At 40.4% G+C, this 17954-nt stretch overlaps 2 protein-coding genes across 4 annotated transcripts in view; one reads left to right on the top strand and one right to left on the bottom strand.

The window, feature by feature from the left end:
- Nucleotides 1-137: 137 nt before the first annotated feature.
- On the bottom strand, nt 138-4491 carry Cnb (centriole duplication and spindle assembly protein centrobin). The gene is made up of 8 exons (XM_076443684.1): nt 2565-4491; nt 2378-2486; nt 1601-2293; nt 1309-1535; nt 1011-1213; nt 688-941; nt 456-614; nt 138-378 (listed from the first exon to the last, which is right to left on the bottom strand). Exons 1-8 carry the CDS (start codon nt 4079-4081, stop codon nt 289-291), a joined length of 3252 nt encoding a protein of 1083 aa, XP_076299799.1. The 5' UTR covers nt 4082-4491; the 3' UTR covers nt 138-288.
- The window catches only part of LOC143218487 (uncharacterized), a 44825-nt gene continuing 30840 nt past the window's right edge, over nt 3970-17954 (top strand). For all 3 annotated transcript variants that reach the window (XR_013011085.1, XM_076443689.1, XM_076443688.1), the window contains exons 1-2: nt 3970-4768; nt 5057-5183. The gene's annotated coding sequence lies outside the window, so the exon portion shown is untranslated. The remainder of the gene's footprint in view (nt 4769-5056; nt 5184-17954) is intronic.

The raw sequence follows: 17954 nt of genomic DNA, 5'->3' as shown, positions 1-17954 counted from the left end.
GTGCCTATCACCGTTTCATTATCGAACATCCTGTTCCTTCGTAAAATGAACCAATTAACGCTAGAAATAGTGTTGAAATAATGAGAAAATTGGGTTAACAGAAGAGGAAATAATATTTATTTCCAATTGTTCTATTTTCATATAAAGTTAATTTAATTAGAGTACAAAATCTGTCTGTGTGTGTGTATATATGTATATATCTTAATTAAGGCTAAGTAAATGCACTGTACGAATATCGTCCACTTCGTCAATACCATAATCAACATTCCCGGAATTGTAAATAATATATCATTTCCATGGTGGTTTATTTTTCTGTTGATCACCCTTTGTACAAAGTTTCTGTGAAATTGGAATGAATTCGGGTGTCTCTTGACTAGCCTGGAAAGCAAAATAAAAATATTAAAGCGATCATGAATTGCAAATTTGATAATGAAATTAATAATATATGTAATCACGTCGGGTGTGGGCTGCCATGTAACGCTGTCGTCGTCCTGTATGCTCAATTCTTTCTTCGTATAGTGCTTTCGAGGCACTTCTCTACAAACTAATGGAGGACTTGGGATATTCTCGCGAATTTTCAACAACTCTTCTCTTGATTTCTGCATGTCAACAATCTAGGAATATTTAAATAAGCAATTACTGTTTTAATGGCAATAGAATGTGTAGAAAATTCAGGTTACGATCTACCATTTTTACGTATTTCCGAAGATCATCCTTTGATTCTTTGGTACTCAATGGTGTGTCTTCTATTGGAGTGATTGTACTTAAACTTTCATTTGGATCATGAAAGTTTTTCGCGTCTGCTGTTTGGAATTTCAGTCTTATCGGATCTTGTGAAACCTTCGTAAAACAATTTGGCATTGACTCCGATTTCCTTGTACCCCTGAACAATTTCTCCGCGTGAATTTTCTGAATTGGTGACAAATCCTCCATATTTCCTCCTTCAAGCAGAGGTTATGATATTACCTTATTTTTTAAACGTAACTCAACCTACGCTTTGGCAATTGTACCTGATATAATTTGCAACGCTTGTTGCCATTGCCTCTGCATCACGGAATGCAACTGTTCGGCAAGCTGAGATTTGGTAGCGCGTTGTGAATTCAGTTGCGTTTCCAAAATGGCCGATTTCTGTAGTGTCTGCGCCAACTGAAGTTCGCATAATCGTATCTCTTCTTTATGTTTCTCTTCGAGTAAATTTATTTCTAATCGATGCCTAGATTACATACGCAGTCGTGTACAATAATAACATAGTACGACAATTTTGACGTAAATAGTGTAGAGATACATTCCAGAAACAAACGGACATACTTATCTATAACATCTTTAATTTTTCTAGCCGCGCATTCAGCGATAACGCGATGTCTGGTTTTCAATTCCTCGAGAAATTCTGACTCCGCCGCGTCCAGTTGCGTCTGAAATTCTTGCAATTTGACTTTTACAACTTCGTCGACCTGTTTTTGATAAACTTCTTGCAATTCCAATCGAATCTTTTCTTTCTGTTCAGCAAGAGATTTAGTTTCATCCTTGGCTTCTCTCTGTAGAAGGTTAATAAATAAGTATTTCGACGCGCGCAAAAGAAAACGGCAATGAACGAAATTACCTCTGCCTTCTTTGCATCATCGATCGATGAAAGTAGTGCAGTATTCTTCCCCTCCAAAATTGCATTTCTATTCATTTCTTCTTTTAATTTTAGTTGTAAATTCTCTTTCTCCTGTCTCAAGACAGTGAGTTCAGCTTCACAAGTATCCAACGCTTTATGAATAACATTCATTTCGTTCCTAACTTCTACACCTTTTAATCGTTCTTTAGTTAAATCTTGTTGAACAGCTTTCGTCGTTTCTTCGTTCTGTTTATTTTTCTCTAATAATTTATCATAATCTATTTTTAATTGTTCATACCTATTCTCAGCTGCTTGCACAAACGATTTGTAATTCTCTAATTCATCAGCATGGTTTTTCAATAATTCTATTTTCTCCTTTATCACATTCTCACTCTTTTCTTTATAACCAGCCGCAAGATCTAAAGCCTTGGATAGTTCTCCTTCGCATCGTTTTATTTGCGACTGAAATTCTGAAATTTCTGATTGATGCTTCTCTGTTACGTTCTTTAGATTCGTTTGTAAAGCACCATATTCATTCTCTAAAACGTGGAGTCGTTGTTTCAATTTCGACCATGCATTATGAAATTGTGATATCAATTCATTCTTTTCATTATCTACTCTAAGCGCCACGGCAACTTTCTCCTGTTGCTCCAACAATCGTTTTTGAAGTTCTTGAATCAAATGTTCGCAATGCTGCAGGATATTTATTCTATTACTGATTACTGATTTCATTGGTTAATTCATGAATTTAAGATATTAATACGAGTTATTACATACCTCACGGCGAAATTTCTCTTCTTCTAATTTAATTCGACGCATTTCTTCTTGAGATCTGGTGCCAGTATTATCCCAAAAGTCAGACAACGATATGAGCCTTTGCGATTTCCTAAAAATGAAAGTAAGATTGTACGTAACTATTACTTCAAGATAACGAGTATAAATTATAGAGTCGTAGCAAAAGTACCTTTGGAAAATATCTGTATTAGTCGAAGCATTAACAGTATTTGTACTATGGACAGTAAACGGTGCATTATGCGTTTCTTTCGCATGTTGAATATTGCCGTTTTGTCGAGAGTTCTTGTAGACCTCGGAAAGACCTGGTGCACACGGCTCTGTACTTCTCGCAGATGTTGCGGCATTAAATTGTGTTAATTCGGCAGGTAACGAAGACTCTGAACTCTTTTGCACAGGCTGGATTTGCACAGCCGGTGTACTATTTATTCCTGCGCTGTTTGTATCGTCGATACCGATAGCAGTTAATCCTGTAACTGGTTCTATTCTTTTTGCATCGTTTGTTCTGGACACTGATCGATCGATGTTATTTGCGTTCCTTAGAGGACTCTTGACTTCTATCTGTTCAGTCTTTAATATAGGCTTTTTAACGTTTTGCTCCCATATCTTGAACTCTGAGATGATTTTGTCGGTTCGATCGATGTGCAACGAGTCGTCGTACGGAAGGGATATATCAGGAAATATATCAGAACATTGTTTTTGCATTAAAAATGGTCGACCGTCATGATACGAGTCTTGCAAGTCAAATTCTAATTTACGATTAGTATATACGTTGTTATGAACCTTGCTCCTAAGCGCATCATCGTTCCGATCGGTTGATAACGTACTACTTTCTTCCCTGGAAGGCTGATGTACAGAGGCTTTATTTATACGCTTCGATAATTCTAGTTCAGTCGCTTCCATTTCCTGGAGTAGCTCGTCCACTTCGAAAAGTTCCATTTCTTGTATTTTGGTTCTAGAGTATAAATTTGTTTGTTCTGCAGCGCTAAGCAAAGTCGAAGTAGATGGCATTGAACTTGGTTGATGATTAGTAGATGATTTATTATACATAGTATTCGTAGTTCTACAGTAGTCGAACGGATAGGAGCAAGGTTCCCCCTTAGAAGAAGTACCGTTAGCATGCGGGAAACCCACGCTGCGAGAAGCAGAAGGTACCACCACAGAGGAATCGGAATAGGATATTAGGCGGTCATGCTCATTTTTATCATGATCGTTAATGTTAGTTGCATTAGTACCGTTAACCTTAGGAAAATTATTCTCCAAACTCATGTCATCACGGCGGAAATTAATATGGTTCGGCAACGAGTTACCGTTAGGGGTCGATGGAACAGACAGGGATCGCCTAGGTTTTATAGGTGTGTTTTGTAAGCTGGAGCTTTGACTTATACAGAATTTAGTTCCAGATAATGTCTGTCTAAGCTTAGCAGCTGTATAACTTTGCAGTTGCGAATCCAACGAATTATTTAGTAAAGTAGCATCCAAGCTATTGTCTTTAGATTCGATAGCGGTTATTCTGTTTTCTAATGACTGCACGTGTCCGACAAGCTCCGATATCACTCCGTTTCTTTTATAATTGTAGTCAGCTTTCCCACGATCAAAACTATCGTCAGACTCTGAAGACGATGTTACAAGGAATAGGTCAGGTGGAATTAGGAGTAGAACATCTGTATCATCAGAATCACTCATCATCCATTAGAGTTTCCTTTCACCAACACAAACCAGATCCCACTATAGTAAATTCTCTAGCAATATACAGACATTTACAAGGTATTTACACATCCCTCCAAATTTCTCAGCCGAGTAACCAGTGTAAACAAGAGGTTTCTTAGGTTCACCACTTTCATTGTATAATATTGAGAGAATAATGTAAACCTTGATTGTGAAAACGACGTACAAGTATTCCTCCGTTGCGATTATGTTTTTTTCGTTCTTCTTTGATACATCTGATCAGAGTATATACAGTTTAAAAAATATGTAAACAAACTAACCAAACAATATTTCTTTTAAAATGTTAGCATCCCGGTAAGACCACCGACAAGATACTGTTAAAGATTACCAACCTTACGGGATATCGCGGCCTCTAAAAAATTTCGCTGTTTTCTTACGCCCTCTGTGGCCGGAGTAAGAAACCAGTTCCAATCGAATTAATTTTCATTTTATATTCAATTTGAATTATTTATTTATTATTAAAATTCGGATTTAGTCCCTGACTGTGTTGGTTGATTAAAATTAATTGATTCCAAGAGAAAAGAATCCATCGATCCAAAGATCGTATATTGGTAGTTGACAATGATATCGATACTATTCGATAATTGAAATCGAGACGCAACGCCATGTCGTGCTTTCTTCAAGAGAGAACGTTGTGTACCGTGAAGGGTGAGTACCAATTATTTTCGCAATTAAACTGTGTCATTATATCATATTATATAAAATTTATTATATCAAAATTAATAAAACATATAAATATTCAACTTGAATTATATATTTCCGATTAATTTGCATTTACTCTTGTGTCGTGACGATCTATTGTATTTGAATTCGTGTCGTGTGATAGAGAAATAAAGTTCATTTAATTTCCGTTCAATAAGTTATTTATTATTAATTCTGATTTAATTTCTGACTGTTCGTCAATTGTAATTAATGAATTTGCTTTTTCTGTTACAGATTCCGAAGGAAAAGAATCAATCGATCGATAAACCATATTGCTAGCCGAGATCGATACTTTTCGATTATCGAAATCAAGACGCAGCTTCGTGTCGTACATTCAACAAGCAGGAGAGGACGTCGCAGCGTGAGTACAAATTATCTTTCCAATTAATCTGTGTTATTGAACATCTTTTTTCAAAACATTAATGAACAATAAATAAATCTGAATTCGTGTCATGCAATAGAAATCAAGGTACACCGCACAATGGTACACATCTGCGTACAGTATGCAGCGAAATGTCTCAGAATCATGTGCTTTCTCGTATCGCGGGGGTTTATAAAACGAGTATATGGAATAGAGTCTCGGTGTTCAAGAGGGAACTAAAGAGGAGTGAAAAGGAGACGAGCAACGCAAGAACTTTTACGGCGTATGAATATCACATTAGCCTCTATCTTGTATCTATAATAATGACGTAAATCATGACCACGCCGCAGAATAAACACGTACTTGAAAGCAGCGGCGTTTCCGTCTCGAGAACCTAGATTTTCAGCTTTTATTTTCCGGGAAGGCAAACGTCTGGGCCTCTTCCAGCGGAAAAACTTCAAATCGGGTCAAATTGTTTCGAACTTTTCAAAAATTTTAAGACGTACAACGGAAGACTAAATCGGAGAAATGACATTTTTATATGGAGAATAGTTTATAACATAATTTCCTAGAATGATTCATTTATATCTATAGAGTATACATACATAGAGTATATATAGAATGTTGTGCTGTGCAGTTATACAATTTGAAGAATACCTTATGTACCTCACTGCGTACCTCCCATACTCGTGTTTAACGCGAAAACAGAAAAATTCGCAGTCCAGTTAAATATACCGTATCGTCCCCACGACATTATCTTCAGTCGGCCCTTAACGAATCGAATCGAACAGAAAAAGCTGTCGTGGTTTTTGTCCTTGCGTGCCGAAGAACAGCATGCGGGCCGATCGATTGTTCCTGATCAACTGTGCTAAACTTTTACTTCTCGGTAAGGTTCCAAAGTTTTCGAAGTTATCGGTTGCTCCGTCCATGAATCATTGAATCCCGTCCCTACGGCGGAGCGGACGTAATACAATTGGTTTCCCTTTGAATTTTCGTTGAACTGCGCGTGAAAACTTTCAACGTATGCGCGTATTTTCACCACGCGGATTTTGATTATCTCTTCATAATTTATCTTACTCTTGAATGAATACATTCAATCATGTCTTTTATCAGGTTATTTTGCCCTAGGCATTGTTCTATTAACCTTTGGCGAACGAACCTCAAACCGGGAGCTCCGATCTAATTTCGGGGATCGTCTAATGATCGTTCGGTAAATAAATTCTTGCTGGATGCTTTCATTTTAATCATTCGAAGTCGGGCTCGATCCGTCGCGTCGCGTCGTTCTAGAATTTCCCCGGGGAATATTCAGTATTTCCGCGCGGAATAACCTGTACAAACAAATAAAAAACGATAAGTGATGAAACGAGGACTCCCGGGGTATCAGCAGACGCGACGAAATTTGACGAGGATCACGCGGTTGGAGCACTATTGCGCCGCGACGCGACGCGACAAGACGACGACGCGACGGTGTGCAACAGTCAGCAGAGACTCCCGGTGTTACGAACAGGGCGAAACCAGTTCGAAAGTATAATCAATAAGTTCGTTGGCCGATCTTCTTTCGGGGGATGACTACCACTCTGTTTCCTGCTAGACGAGCAGTCTACCAGAAGTGACCTCGGTGCCAGGAATCTTCCGAACGGTCGATCAATAACCCGAACCCCGAGGAGAGAGAACATTGACAACGCCGTGGAAACCAGCTGATAACTAATAACTCGGGCTTAACGGGGTCGACGAAGGCAAATCAGGAACGGGGATGAGCGGGGGTGAGCTGGACAACGTCGAAGAAAGCAAATTTAACCCTTAGCGCTATCTACCAACCCCCGCTGCCGCTGCAGTCGGCTGCCACGATTACACTCGTACGATCAACTTTCGGTCACTGGAACTGAATGCGTGTTGTGCTCATTTGCATTGTTCCTGATCGACCACCGCCGTCATAAAGAACGGCGCGGATTGTTGTTTCTTCTTTTTAATTCTGCATATCCGCCGACCATTACCACCGGACAGAAGATATTTACTCCGGTCGGTAATCGGAGCGTGCTAACAAAAATATTCCTCCTTGAGGGCCAACAAAACCTCGGGTAGAATAAAACAAACCGACCCACAGTGGGGGTATTTGGCTGAAAAACGGGAATACATTATTGTAGCATTATTTATGGGATCATGATCGTAAAAGAGTAGGTCGTTGGATTCGTCTTGACGCTAGCTATTACATTATGAGATAAAAAAATTGTATTTTAACGTTTAGAAAATCAAAATATTTTTTATTCTTGGGCGACATCTATGTCGAATAGTTCACACTAACTAATACTACATGAATAAATACAAGCTAGAGAGATTTCATTCATATTATAATAAATATAACCAATTAACGCACTTGCCCCGTTGACGGACTTACCCCACTCCAGCTTACAGAAATATTTTTTTTACGAATAAGACAAGCTAAAAATTCAGATAAAAAATTCTACATTTGAATTCAAATAGCTGTAGATTTTAAAAAATTCCTTTAGCAGCATGAAATCGGAACGGTTCGATAACGCGGATGTAAAACGCGTTTCTACTTACAAACTACAACATTGTTTGAAAAAGTACAATAACGAAAGGTGAAATTTGTCTGGAATACGCAATGTTTCTACCGGTTCTATTGTTTGAATACGCGGAGGAATGTTTTATTTATAACGTTCAGCCGATTTAATTGAATTGAATGTTTGAGGTTTGGCGTATAGTAAAATTGCGCGCGAAGCAAATTGCGATCAATATATTAAGTTGGACGAAACGCGAAACACCAGGTATTCATTCACAGTAAACTTGCATTTTTAAACCGGTCGTGTCGAACGTACTTATACATATATTTATGCGTATGTATTATGGTCAGCATTACTATCATACCCGATATTGTACGATACGATATTGGTTTTGGATCAAGAAATATCGTTCTATCGTTGAGATCAATGTAAAGTGCAAAGCTTTATTTAAATCGAGGTACATATACGGGAATACGTCAAACAAGATCAACTTACAGATACAATAGATTCCTTTCAACAGTTTTGGCAACACGCGTCCTGTTTTTCTATAAAATTTCATGTTTCCCCTTATCCGATCAAGTTCATCTGTTGCAGGAATTATTTTCTTGCCCAATGGCACAATTCTAGGGGGGTGGGGGTGTGAAAAAATCTCGCAAGAAGAATTTTACCAGGTATAGCTAAGGTCCACCCTAACGCACACGTGCAAGAATTCGAAGGGATGTTTTAAAAATGAAAACTTCTTGGGAAAGATTGATGAATCATTTAAGCTGCAGCAGTATAGTTCATCTTTACGCATAACATGAAATGATCGTCAAATGATTGTTATATCAAGTAACCATTGGCGAAATGAACTACATAGGTTGCAGTGTATGTCGAGTATTTGATTATCGAGTAACTAAGAAATGTTATTCGTGTTTAGCATCGCGAGAAGATACACACTTACACACCTAATTCCGTGGCTATTATAGAGGATACAAAGTACATTTCTGATAGCATGATAGATCGACGTGTAGCTACGCGAATAGGATGTTATCGAGGGCTGTGTTAGGCAAGGTTCTTGACACCACTGAAAGATAACCAGCAGCCGAATAGCCCCGAGTCTGACGGTCCGCCAACCGGATGAAACTTAGATCACTTCCCTGCCGTTCGCGAAGATAAACTCGGAGAGATAAACTCGAGGATCTTGGAAAACCGCGGCAAGACCGATGGCTCTGCTGTCTCCGCAGTGCATCGAGTCTCGATTCTCTGTTTCGTTCTCTTCCGACTGCCTCTGTTCCGCGTTTCGGCTCTTGCTCTCTCTTCTTGCCTTCTGCCCTGTTCTCTCGGAAGGCATCCGATCTCTTCGGATGCATCCAGCCGGAGCATTTGCGGTACATCGCTCGATTCTGTGTCAGCCTTACCCAGCCGTGGAAACCTATAAGCTTTTCTCTTCGATTATTTTATTATCTTCGCCTCTGCTGCACGCACCGGTTTACTCGCGCCGATGTTGTGCACGATCAAACCGGCAAAAGATCATCGCGCGGAAAACGCAAATTCGATTCTCGCCAGAGGCAACACACGGAACACGCAGATTCTTTTTTTTCGCGAAATCGAAGTCCGTAAGTCCCACAAGTAGACTGCGGATTTTATGCGAAAATTTAATACCGATATTTTATACCAAAATAAATGCGAAACAGTGAAAATACTTAGAGAACTTGAGAATGCTCTTGCAATTATTGCCATATCTACAAAATTATTGAGAAAAGAATTCTTATACATATTTTACCATAACCAACGGAGCTCTGTCGGTTCTACACACATAATCCTCGATCGATGGCCAATACATCACACGAAATCCGACGCAGAGTCTGAAGCGGTCCGGGAACAATGCGATCGCGATACGCGCATAGGAAAAGTTCTTGACGAATAAACGCGTGCGTGAAGTTGCAGGAATTCCTCCGCATAGTCACGCGTACGCCGGAATCGATAATAAAGCAGAATAAGAAGAGCACGATCGGTTCCCGAGGATCCCGGGCGATTTTCCGAACGTAATATTGGAATTCAGTTCTACATATGTATTTGCCGGCGCCATGTATGTACGTTGCCCGTTCAAGTAATTCGTTTCGTTGGGAATTTACTCGCGAAGTGTTGCGCGTTTCCACGGCCCGACGACGTATGAATTAGGGATGTCCGATTCGTCGATTCGGAATTGATCTTCCGAAGAATCAAGCTTTTTGAAACGGTTTTCGATTTTTTTTTTTCAAGAGCCTCCACCATTAACAATAAGTAATTTCAGGTCGTTAACTGTGTCGAATAATTAATAACGAGCTGAAATAGAACGGCGAGAAGAGGCGTCGGCGTTCAACCGGTGTCGCGTTTTATATCGAAGTTTTATATCGAAAGTAAGCCCTTGCTGTATCGCGGCGGCGATCGTTAAACGGATTATTTAACGTATATACCGTCATGAATTTACTACGCTTATGCGGCTGCGGTTCGCGTCGGCATAATAGCCGCAACGAACGCGACTCGCCAATTACCGTAATCGATGTTTAACGTTTACTGCCGCGGCGAAACCAAACATCATGTTCGGCTTCCGATCACCGCGACCGAAATCGTGGATATCGATAAGATACTAAACCGACCGAGAAACCAAACGACAGAGGAGAAAAATGTCCGACAAATTTGCACGTTGTCCGTACTCACGTCCGTTTCGCACGACCACACGCTACACGTATCGACAAACCACAATGCTCCAATTTATTAGCGGAATTTTTAAACTGGAAACACGTTCAATTCAATTCTCTCGTTAAATAATGATCATTTTTTAGGAATATGTCAAGTATTTTAACCAGGGCTTGAAAACCGTGATAATATCGGTTTCGATTCTTGTAACAGTTACGAAGAATAGTTTCCAGCCAAAACACCCCACGCACATAGAAAATACGTAGTTTTCAAGATTTTAGACAGTTATTTTCTATGTTTCACGTTAAAAATGATATTGAATTACTTATGATTAGACGAAAGGTACATATAGCGCCCGAAATTTCTAGAAAGCCACCACGTTTTTTTTGGTAATATCTTATAATTATTCTGTACCTACGATTTTGAGTATGATTTCATTTTAGGTGTATTAAAAACACATGTATATATCGATTGAAATAATAGAAATAATATTTATTAAAACAAATAAACGTAAATATATAATTTTATATAAAATGAACTGCGAAATTTCTATAAGCCACATATTTTTTAAATAAGTAGGTTCAGAATTAACAATAAGTTCTTTTTTATTTCTATATTAATAATTAGTAGAATTGCAAAAAAATGTACACGCACCCAAAAGGTGAACATTTCCGAGCAGATACTTGAAGATTTACGATTAGTATCAACTAAATATAATTGTAGATGAGGAAAAGTAGTAAACTTGACAATATTTTTAAAAAAATACGTCAGAATAAGGTGGCTTTATAGGAATTTCGGGCATTGTAATAACCGAGCTGGAGAATATTTCATTCGGTTGGTGAATGGTTTGCATTCTCCAAGCTGAAACATGCCAATTGATTTTATAAATTAATCTATCAGAGCGGAAAAGAATGCAAGCTAAATTAAAGATCTTTAAGAGATATTTTCGGGAAAATGACGCTGATCATCTCGTTGGTGCTCGTTATTTCGGCATTATGAGTTGTTGCAGTTGTTAATGACGTATCAGCTATTAATAGAAGTAGCTTATTATTCGGAAACACAGCATTCGTTGCTGGATGGGGCTTCCACGTAGTTGAAATACGCATCGTTAGCGGCCGATTCTATCATAGTTATTGTTATTATATTTCAAAATGTCAATTAATGGACCTGATTTCGTTACTCGTATTATAACCGAACGCTTCATCCGCACGTACGAGTATGTACCGACGTGATCGAGTATTCTAACAGTGGCCGAACGGTTATTCATCGGCTGGATTATTTATACTTAAAATGCAACCCGCGATCGTTGCTTTTGCACGCGGCGTTTACGCTTTGAAAATCAGCGACGCTATGTTGAAGGAACGGACTGGTTCGAATTATTGATCGGCAGCACGAGCATTTTTTGCAACGCGGCTCCTCTTAAGCGACGATTACACGCAGCTAATTTACCCGTTTCTTGCCGGCGCGCGCGGCGGAATAACCCGCGGGCTATTAAATATGCTCACTGTGAACGATAAAGGCGATTAGCATGCCAGCGAGCGACTGTACCGATTGTCGCGAGACACAGAAAAATATCTCTGGGCAAACGACGAGTTTGTTAGATCTTTAAACGCATATTTTTCGAAATAAGCTTGGAGTGGGGTAAGTCCGTCAACGAGGCAAGTCCGTTAATTGGTTATTTTCATTATAATATGAACGAAATTTCTCTAGCTTGTATTCATTAACGTAGTACAAGTCAGTATGAACTATTCGACATAGATGTCGCCCAAGAATCAAACAGTCACGTGCGAGATACACGTACAACTTTGAGGTTACCCTGAACCTGCAATAGTTTACAAATTATTCATATATTCTGTGTTGTTGTTGTAGGTAATTACCACAAATATTGCTGTAGGTTTACATTAAATAAACCGTTTTAATTGTATTCTTTTAAATTTATTGAGATAAACACACTAAGTTGATCTTGCCCCGTAAATATTACTACACGGGCAAGTCCGTACTATCACGGTGGGGTAAGTCCGTACTGTATGGGTAATTATAAAACTATACAAATATATTTAATGCAATAAAAAGCATTTTGTAGCAGAACCACTTGAAACAAGGTTCGAAAGCATTTTTAACTCTCGGAGACGGACTTGCCTCATTTTGTACAGTATCCTATCAAAATGATAATTTTCAAGCAAAATTAGAATCCTACATAATAGTAATTCATCAGTAATAACTGTGGCAAGAGTTTGATACCAAGAGCGTTAAGCTTTTACATACCAGACTAGAAATACATCAGTTTAAAGTCCAATTTTGCAAAAACTAAAACGGAATTACCCCATTCCACCTTGAATACATCTAACTGTTCCAGTCGGCAATAACTCGATCGAGAAATTCAATCGATATCAATGGAAAACACACGAAATTTGTAGTGGACCTATGAAAATTTCGCTGACTGTATAGAAGTCCGGCATAGGTGCTGCGCGGCGGTGTTAGTGGAACTCCCCCAACATTCTTCACGATCTCCTCGCATGGAAATGCTCGTCTGGATCGAGAGCTCGATTCTGTTCTGCGAAAACACGTGATGTCGTGTTAGTGGTTCCGGTCTGGTCGGGGTTTTTTTTTCCGGAAGACTGCATTAGGAGCCGGCGAGCGTTCGAAATGCGGGCGGGCGCCAGGGAGAAGAAGAGCCGATTCCGGAGCCACGGCGAACATCAGTCAGCATCACTTATCATCGTTTGAGCGATGAAGACCGCCACTCTCTCGGTTTACGCATTCGCATCCGAGGGATATTATGCGAAACGAGTGGAGGCTCCCTCTTCTGCGATCGCCCTCGTCTAGAGGCGTTTTTCGCCACGTGGTAGAAATTCGTGCTCCGCCCTGGGAGAAAGATAAGCGCGGAAGTCGTGAATACCGTGGAAACAAAGGAGGCAGAGACGCTCCGGGGACCGAGCGAAATTTCCTGAATAATTCGCCGTATTAATAATAATTGAGGGCCGGATATACTACTTAATACAGACAGCAGGAAGCTGAAACACTCCTCGCTACCGATGTACCAAAAGAATCTTTAGCTGCAGGCATCCGAACTCGATACGCGTCGAAATAGCTAGTATCGTTGAAAAGGGAACGAGGACTTTTACATCCGTGAAATTGTAGCAGAAATCGAATTCTCCAGCGATTACTATTTGTTTCGCCTAACTAAGCAATTTCGTCCGCGCATATTTTACCATGTTGCCGGAGCAGCAGAGATTTTCGGAGTAAACAGTATTTGGTGTACGGATGAACTTCTAGGGACAATTTCCTCGAAAACGCTGCTCTATATTCGCGAGAAGACGATTCTGAAGTTCCGCAATGGAACTCGCCGAGATATGTACTGCGCTAATAACGGCCAAGAACTAGTTGCCCGCGGAGACGCTGCTTAATCCAAAAGCCGCAGAAATAAATGTCGGGAAGAAGCGGGAATCTGCCGGAGGAATTGGAAAAGGCACGGCGGGGAACAAGAAACCTGTGTATAATTTACGACGGATAACGGTGCAAACTAAATTCCACTATTTTCCCTGTCGCGGGCGGTGGCGCTGCGTGCGCCCGCTTGTTCGACGTTCCATTATGCTCCTCGATAACGGAAAAGTATATATTGTTGACCCGGATGCGCCGCACAATGTGATTCTGACGTTCTTTCGCGACCTATCTTTCCTTCCCTTGTCCTTAGTTCCCTTTCTATTTTTCTCTCGCTCCTGTTTTCCCGTGCCCTCATTCCCGATAGCTTACCAGTCGGAGAACCGAGTGAGTGAAAGGAGACAGGGTTCCCTTCTATTATTCCGGGAATCACTTTCGACCGATTATTTCCAATCTTCCAGTGATAGACGCCGTCTTATTTTAGTAGAAAACCAACTGGCTCCGGTCTAGTATGCAATGGTCGTTTTACGGTCTCGTGAATCCGACGTTCAACAGTTTGTCATTCGGCCCGAGAAGCCCGAGAGTGTCCTTGTCTATTCCAGATTAAAGATCCATTAGAAAGTTAAAGTATGTCCGGATACTTAGGGACGCGGATGGTAGCGAAATAAAACAAAACAGTACCGTCGACCAGTACACTCGTAACTTTTTTTACGGTAAAACGGGAAGGGTGTGTGAATATTGTAGGATTTTTCATGGAAGGGAATGTTTGTTCCGAGTCCAGTGATGCCATAAATCAAAACGTAACTGTAGAAAAATGCCTGTAGCGTAGTTCGGAAAATCTAGCCGCGAATCGGGAGTGTTTTGTCGACAGAGCGAACGGTTTCAAGCACACGAACTTCAGTTAACGAGGGTGAATGAGTACCATGAGGTCGTTCGAAAAATTTGAACGAAATATTTGTCAGCGCGAGCCGGGGCATCGATTCAATGAGATCTCGACGGGTATTTGTACGCGTATATTATAAACGGGAATATTCTGCGCGAAAACAATTCTGAATCAATATTTGAACATCTTACTGCGAGAACCGGATAATCCCCGATTTTGTACATTCTTGAATTCCTATTTCAAACAATCGGCAATACGTGTATAGAATTATTAGGCGGTCCGAAAAGCACGCATCTGTTTCGATCGATACTGTTTTACGGTCTGAACACCTGTTAAGAGGCTTTCGAACGTCTATGCTACAAATTATTTTTTAAACGTAGCCACGAATTTACTCCACGAATTTTGGCGACAATTTAATACGTAGGCTTTTAACGAGTACAATTTACACGAAAATGTCTAATTGGTCTTTATCCGACGTTTCAGTCAGCTGTTAATAATCGAGTGTTTCGTCTATGGATGATTTTTATTCGATCGCTTCATTGGTCAGTCGTCGCTCAACCGAACTTTTATTGTCAGTCGAGGAAGGGGAACGTAGAAGGATAAGGGAAAGAATTATTAAGGGGGTAGAGAAACTTTTTCAATACTTGCGCTGGGTGACGACTCACGAGTGGAGCGGGAGGAGCTTGAGAAAAAGAGTTCCGCGAATATAAGAGAACACCAGGCTGACTGTGCAATGTTGGCGCATATGGCATACCACACTTGAAACGACAAATGTCTTGATATATATTTTGGTACAGCTATCTTTCGAAATAATAGCACAATCGGAAATTCTGTCGCGCCGCTTCAACTTCTTCGTGCATCCAGTTCTTTGCTTTCGTGATTACTTAAATCGTAACATTTGACAAAGCTTGCGTTACATACTACACCCATTCGAAACCATGTGTTCGTAGAAAGCAACATTGGAAGAACTGGAAATATGTACGTGTGTCGAAACTTTGTATATCCCTTATCTTTTGATCAGGACAGAGTTTTACGATCCGCGATAGCATTCGCAGAGCGAGGTAAGGATAACAATGTTCCGCGTAACATTGTCGAACAGTACAATGTCCCGCGATCGTTCGATCTCTGATACTCGCACAAAACGTTGTCGGACAAATTATCAAGGGAACAAAGTCCCTGGGAGAATCGGTATCCGTCTCTAACGGATGGTGTTATTCCTGTAACAGTGGGATTGCGTTGAACAAATAGTGTATACGTAAATATAATACTTAATCGATTGATTGCAACGTTTTTTGCAAGGGTCGAGCAAATTAAAGATCAACTGAAAATCGTATCAGGACTTTTGCAATGACCCAAGGCTCTTTACTTTACCGGACTCATAATTTGTGCCTTTCTCCTACGAATTATGATGTATTTGGTATGCAGTCCAGTAGATTTGTGGCCGGCGCGGATGCAGGTTGAAGTTTCGAACCTTTAGGATCAATAGTTGAGGAGATATGGTCGCTTAAAGTTATTACCTACCTAATTACATACCTAATAAACATACCTAATTCGTAGGAGAAAGTACACTAATTTTGAGTCGGCTAAAGTAAAGTTTACCCACCCAATATACAATAAGTTTGTAAATATCCGACGGGGTTCGCGTGTTGCTTCTGAAATCGATCTGTCCTTTCTGATTCAGCCGTAGTTGCCGTATTGGCGGTTCCCTAGGCTTTATGCGTCTTATCTATCCACGTTGGAATTCGCAACTGCGAAATTTCGCCGGGGAATCAACGATTCTATTCCCGAACATTGAACATCTTCCGGCCGAGGGCTGATTCAGTGGTAAAGTTCGAACCCACAGTCGTGAAAGAAGTACACAAGTAACGAGGATACCCGTTCCGTTCAGGCGGAGCCGACCAGTCTGATCCATGAAAAGGGCCAACTCGTCGAAACGGCTTCTTACGAACTCCCGTTACGTCTCCCGCCCTCGCTCCTCCCGAGCAACGGCTTCTTTTACGGTCAGTGAAAAACAATTCGTCTCGTATAAAACCGCCGGCGATTTCTAAAGTAGCCCCACGGTTGGCCCTGGAATAGAAATATCCTTGGACCGTGTTCCCTTTGACACGGTCACGGCTTCGACCCCGCCAGAGAGACATTTACAGTCGGCCCACTGTGTCTCCTCACAGCTCTTTCATAGTTTATCAAACATTCAGTGGATTCGATCACTCTTTTCTTATCCGCTCGAGAACATTATTCGCGTCTAATACGATATGATCGACAGTGCAGTATATCCGATTCGCAATTATCGATGTCCGTTCCTGACACTAGAAAAAATGATTAATTCTGCAAGTTCCTTTTGTGACCTGCCCTGAAATCTTCAAACGGTACGATCCCCTCGGAATTTAAGCCACCGCTTTTGATTTCCCTTCTCAAAGTACGTTCATCATAGGTGGCATCGTTGGCTTCCATTAAGCGAACCTTTGATCCATGGCTAATTAAAGCTTAAGAAGTGCCCCGTGCTGGGTAACCGTTTCTCCGTTTTATCTCTCTCTTTTCCTTTTATCTCGTTTCCCCGACCCTCCGCCCCCACCGCCGCACTTCTGTGCATGGATTCGACCACAAAAAGAGTCGAGATCTATTGTACAAGTTGCCTCATGACTCGTAACTCGCAGGATCTAGTTTAGATAGTACATTTAAATCCACCAACGAATGCATGAAAATTTCATGTTAATTTACTAAAAATTAGTCCAGTCAATGAATGCTCATAAGGGGGGTGGTAGAGGGAAATGGAAGGAACACAATTTTTAACTTTGGGACTTCGTTTGGACTAGTTAGGAGGTAAACAGACTAAAAGTCCCTACTCCTAGGAGGTGAGCGTGGTGCAGGGGGCATGTAGAAGGTCCCCTTTTTTAGTTTTTCGCTTATATCTCGGAAACTATGAGTCATAGCGATGAGACCATTCTATACAAAATTAAAGCTGACAAAATTTTCCACAAGATTGATTCCATTCAGTTTTTCGCTATTACTCATAGTTTCCGGGATAACCGCGCTCAAAGTTCACTAATTGTGAGAAAGAACTCTTCAGCACAATTAGTGAACTTTGAGCGCGAATATCTCGAAAAGTATGCAAGATAGCGCAAAATAGAATCGAATCAATCTTGTGGCACATTTTGTCAGCTTTAATTTTGTATAGAATGGTCTTATCGCTAGGACGCCTAGTTTCCGAAATATAAGCGGAAAACCGAAAAAGAGGATCTTCTACGTGCACCCTGCACCTCTTTTAGTATGTTTACCTCGTTACTAGTCCAAACGAAGTCCCAAAGTTAAAAATTGTGTTCCTTC

Source organism: Lasioglossum baleicum, chromosome 19, assembly GCF_051020765.1.
Source record: "Lasioglossum baleicum chromosome 19, iyLasBale1, whole genome shotgun sequence".
Lineage (NCBI taxonomy): Eukaryota > Metazoa > Arthropoda > Insecta > Hymenoptera > Halictidae > Lasioglossum > Lasioglossum baleicum.
Note: the sequence above shows the minus strand (reverse complement) of the source record. Positions and strands in the feature narration are given on the sequence as shown.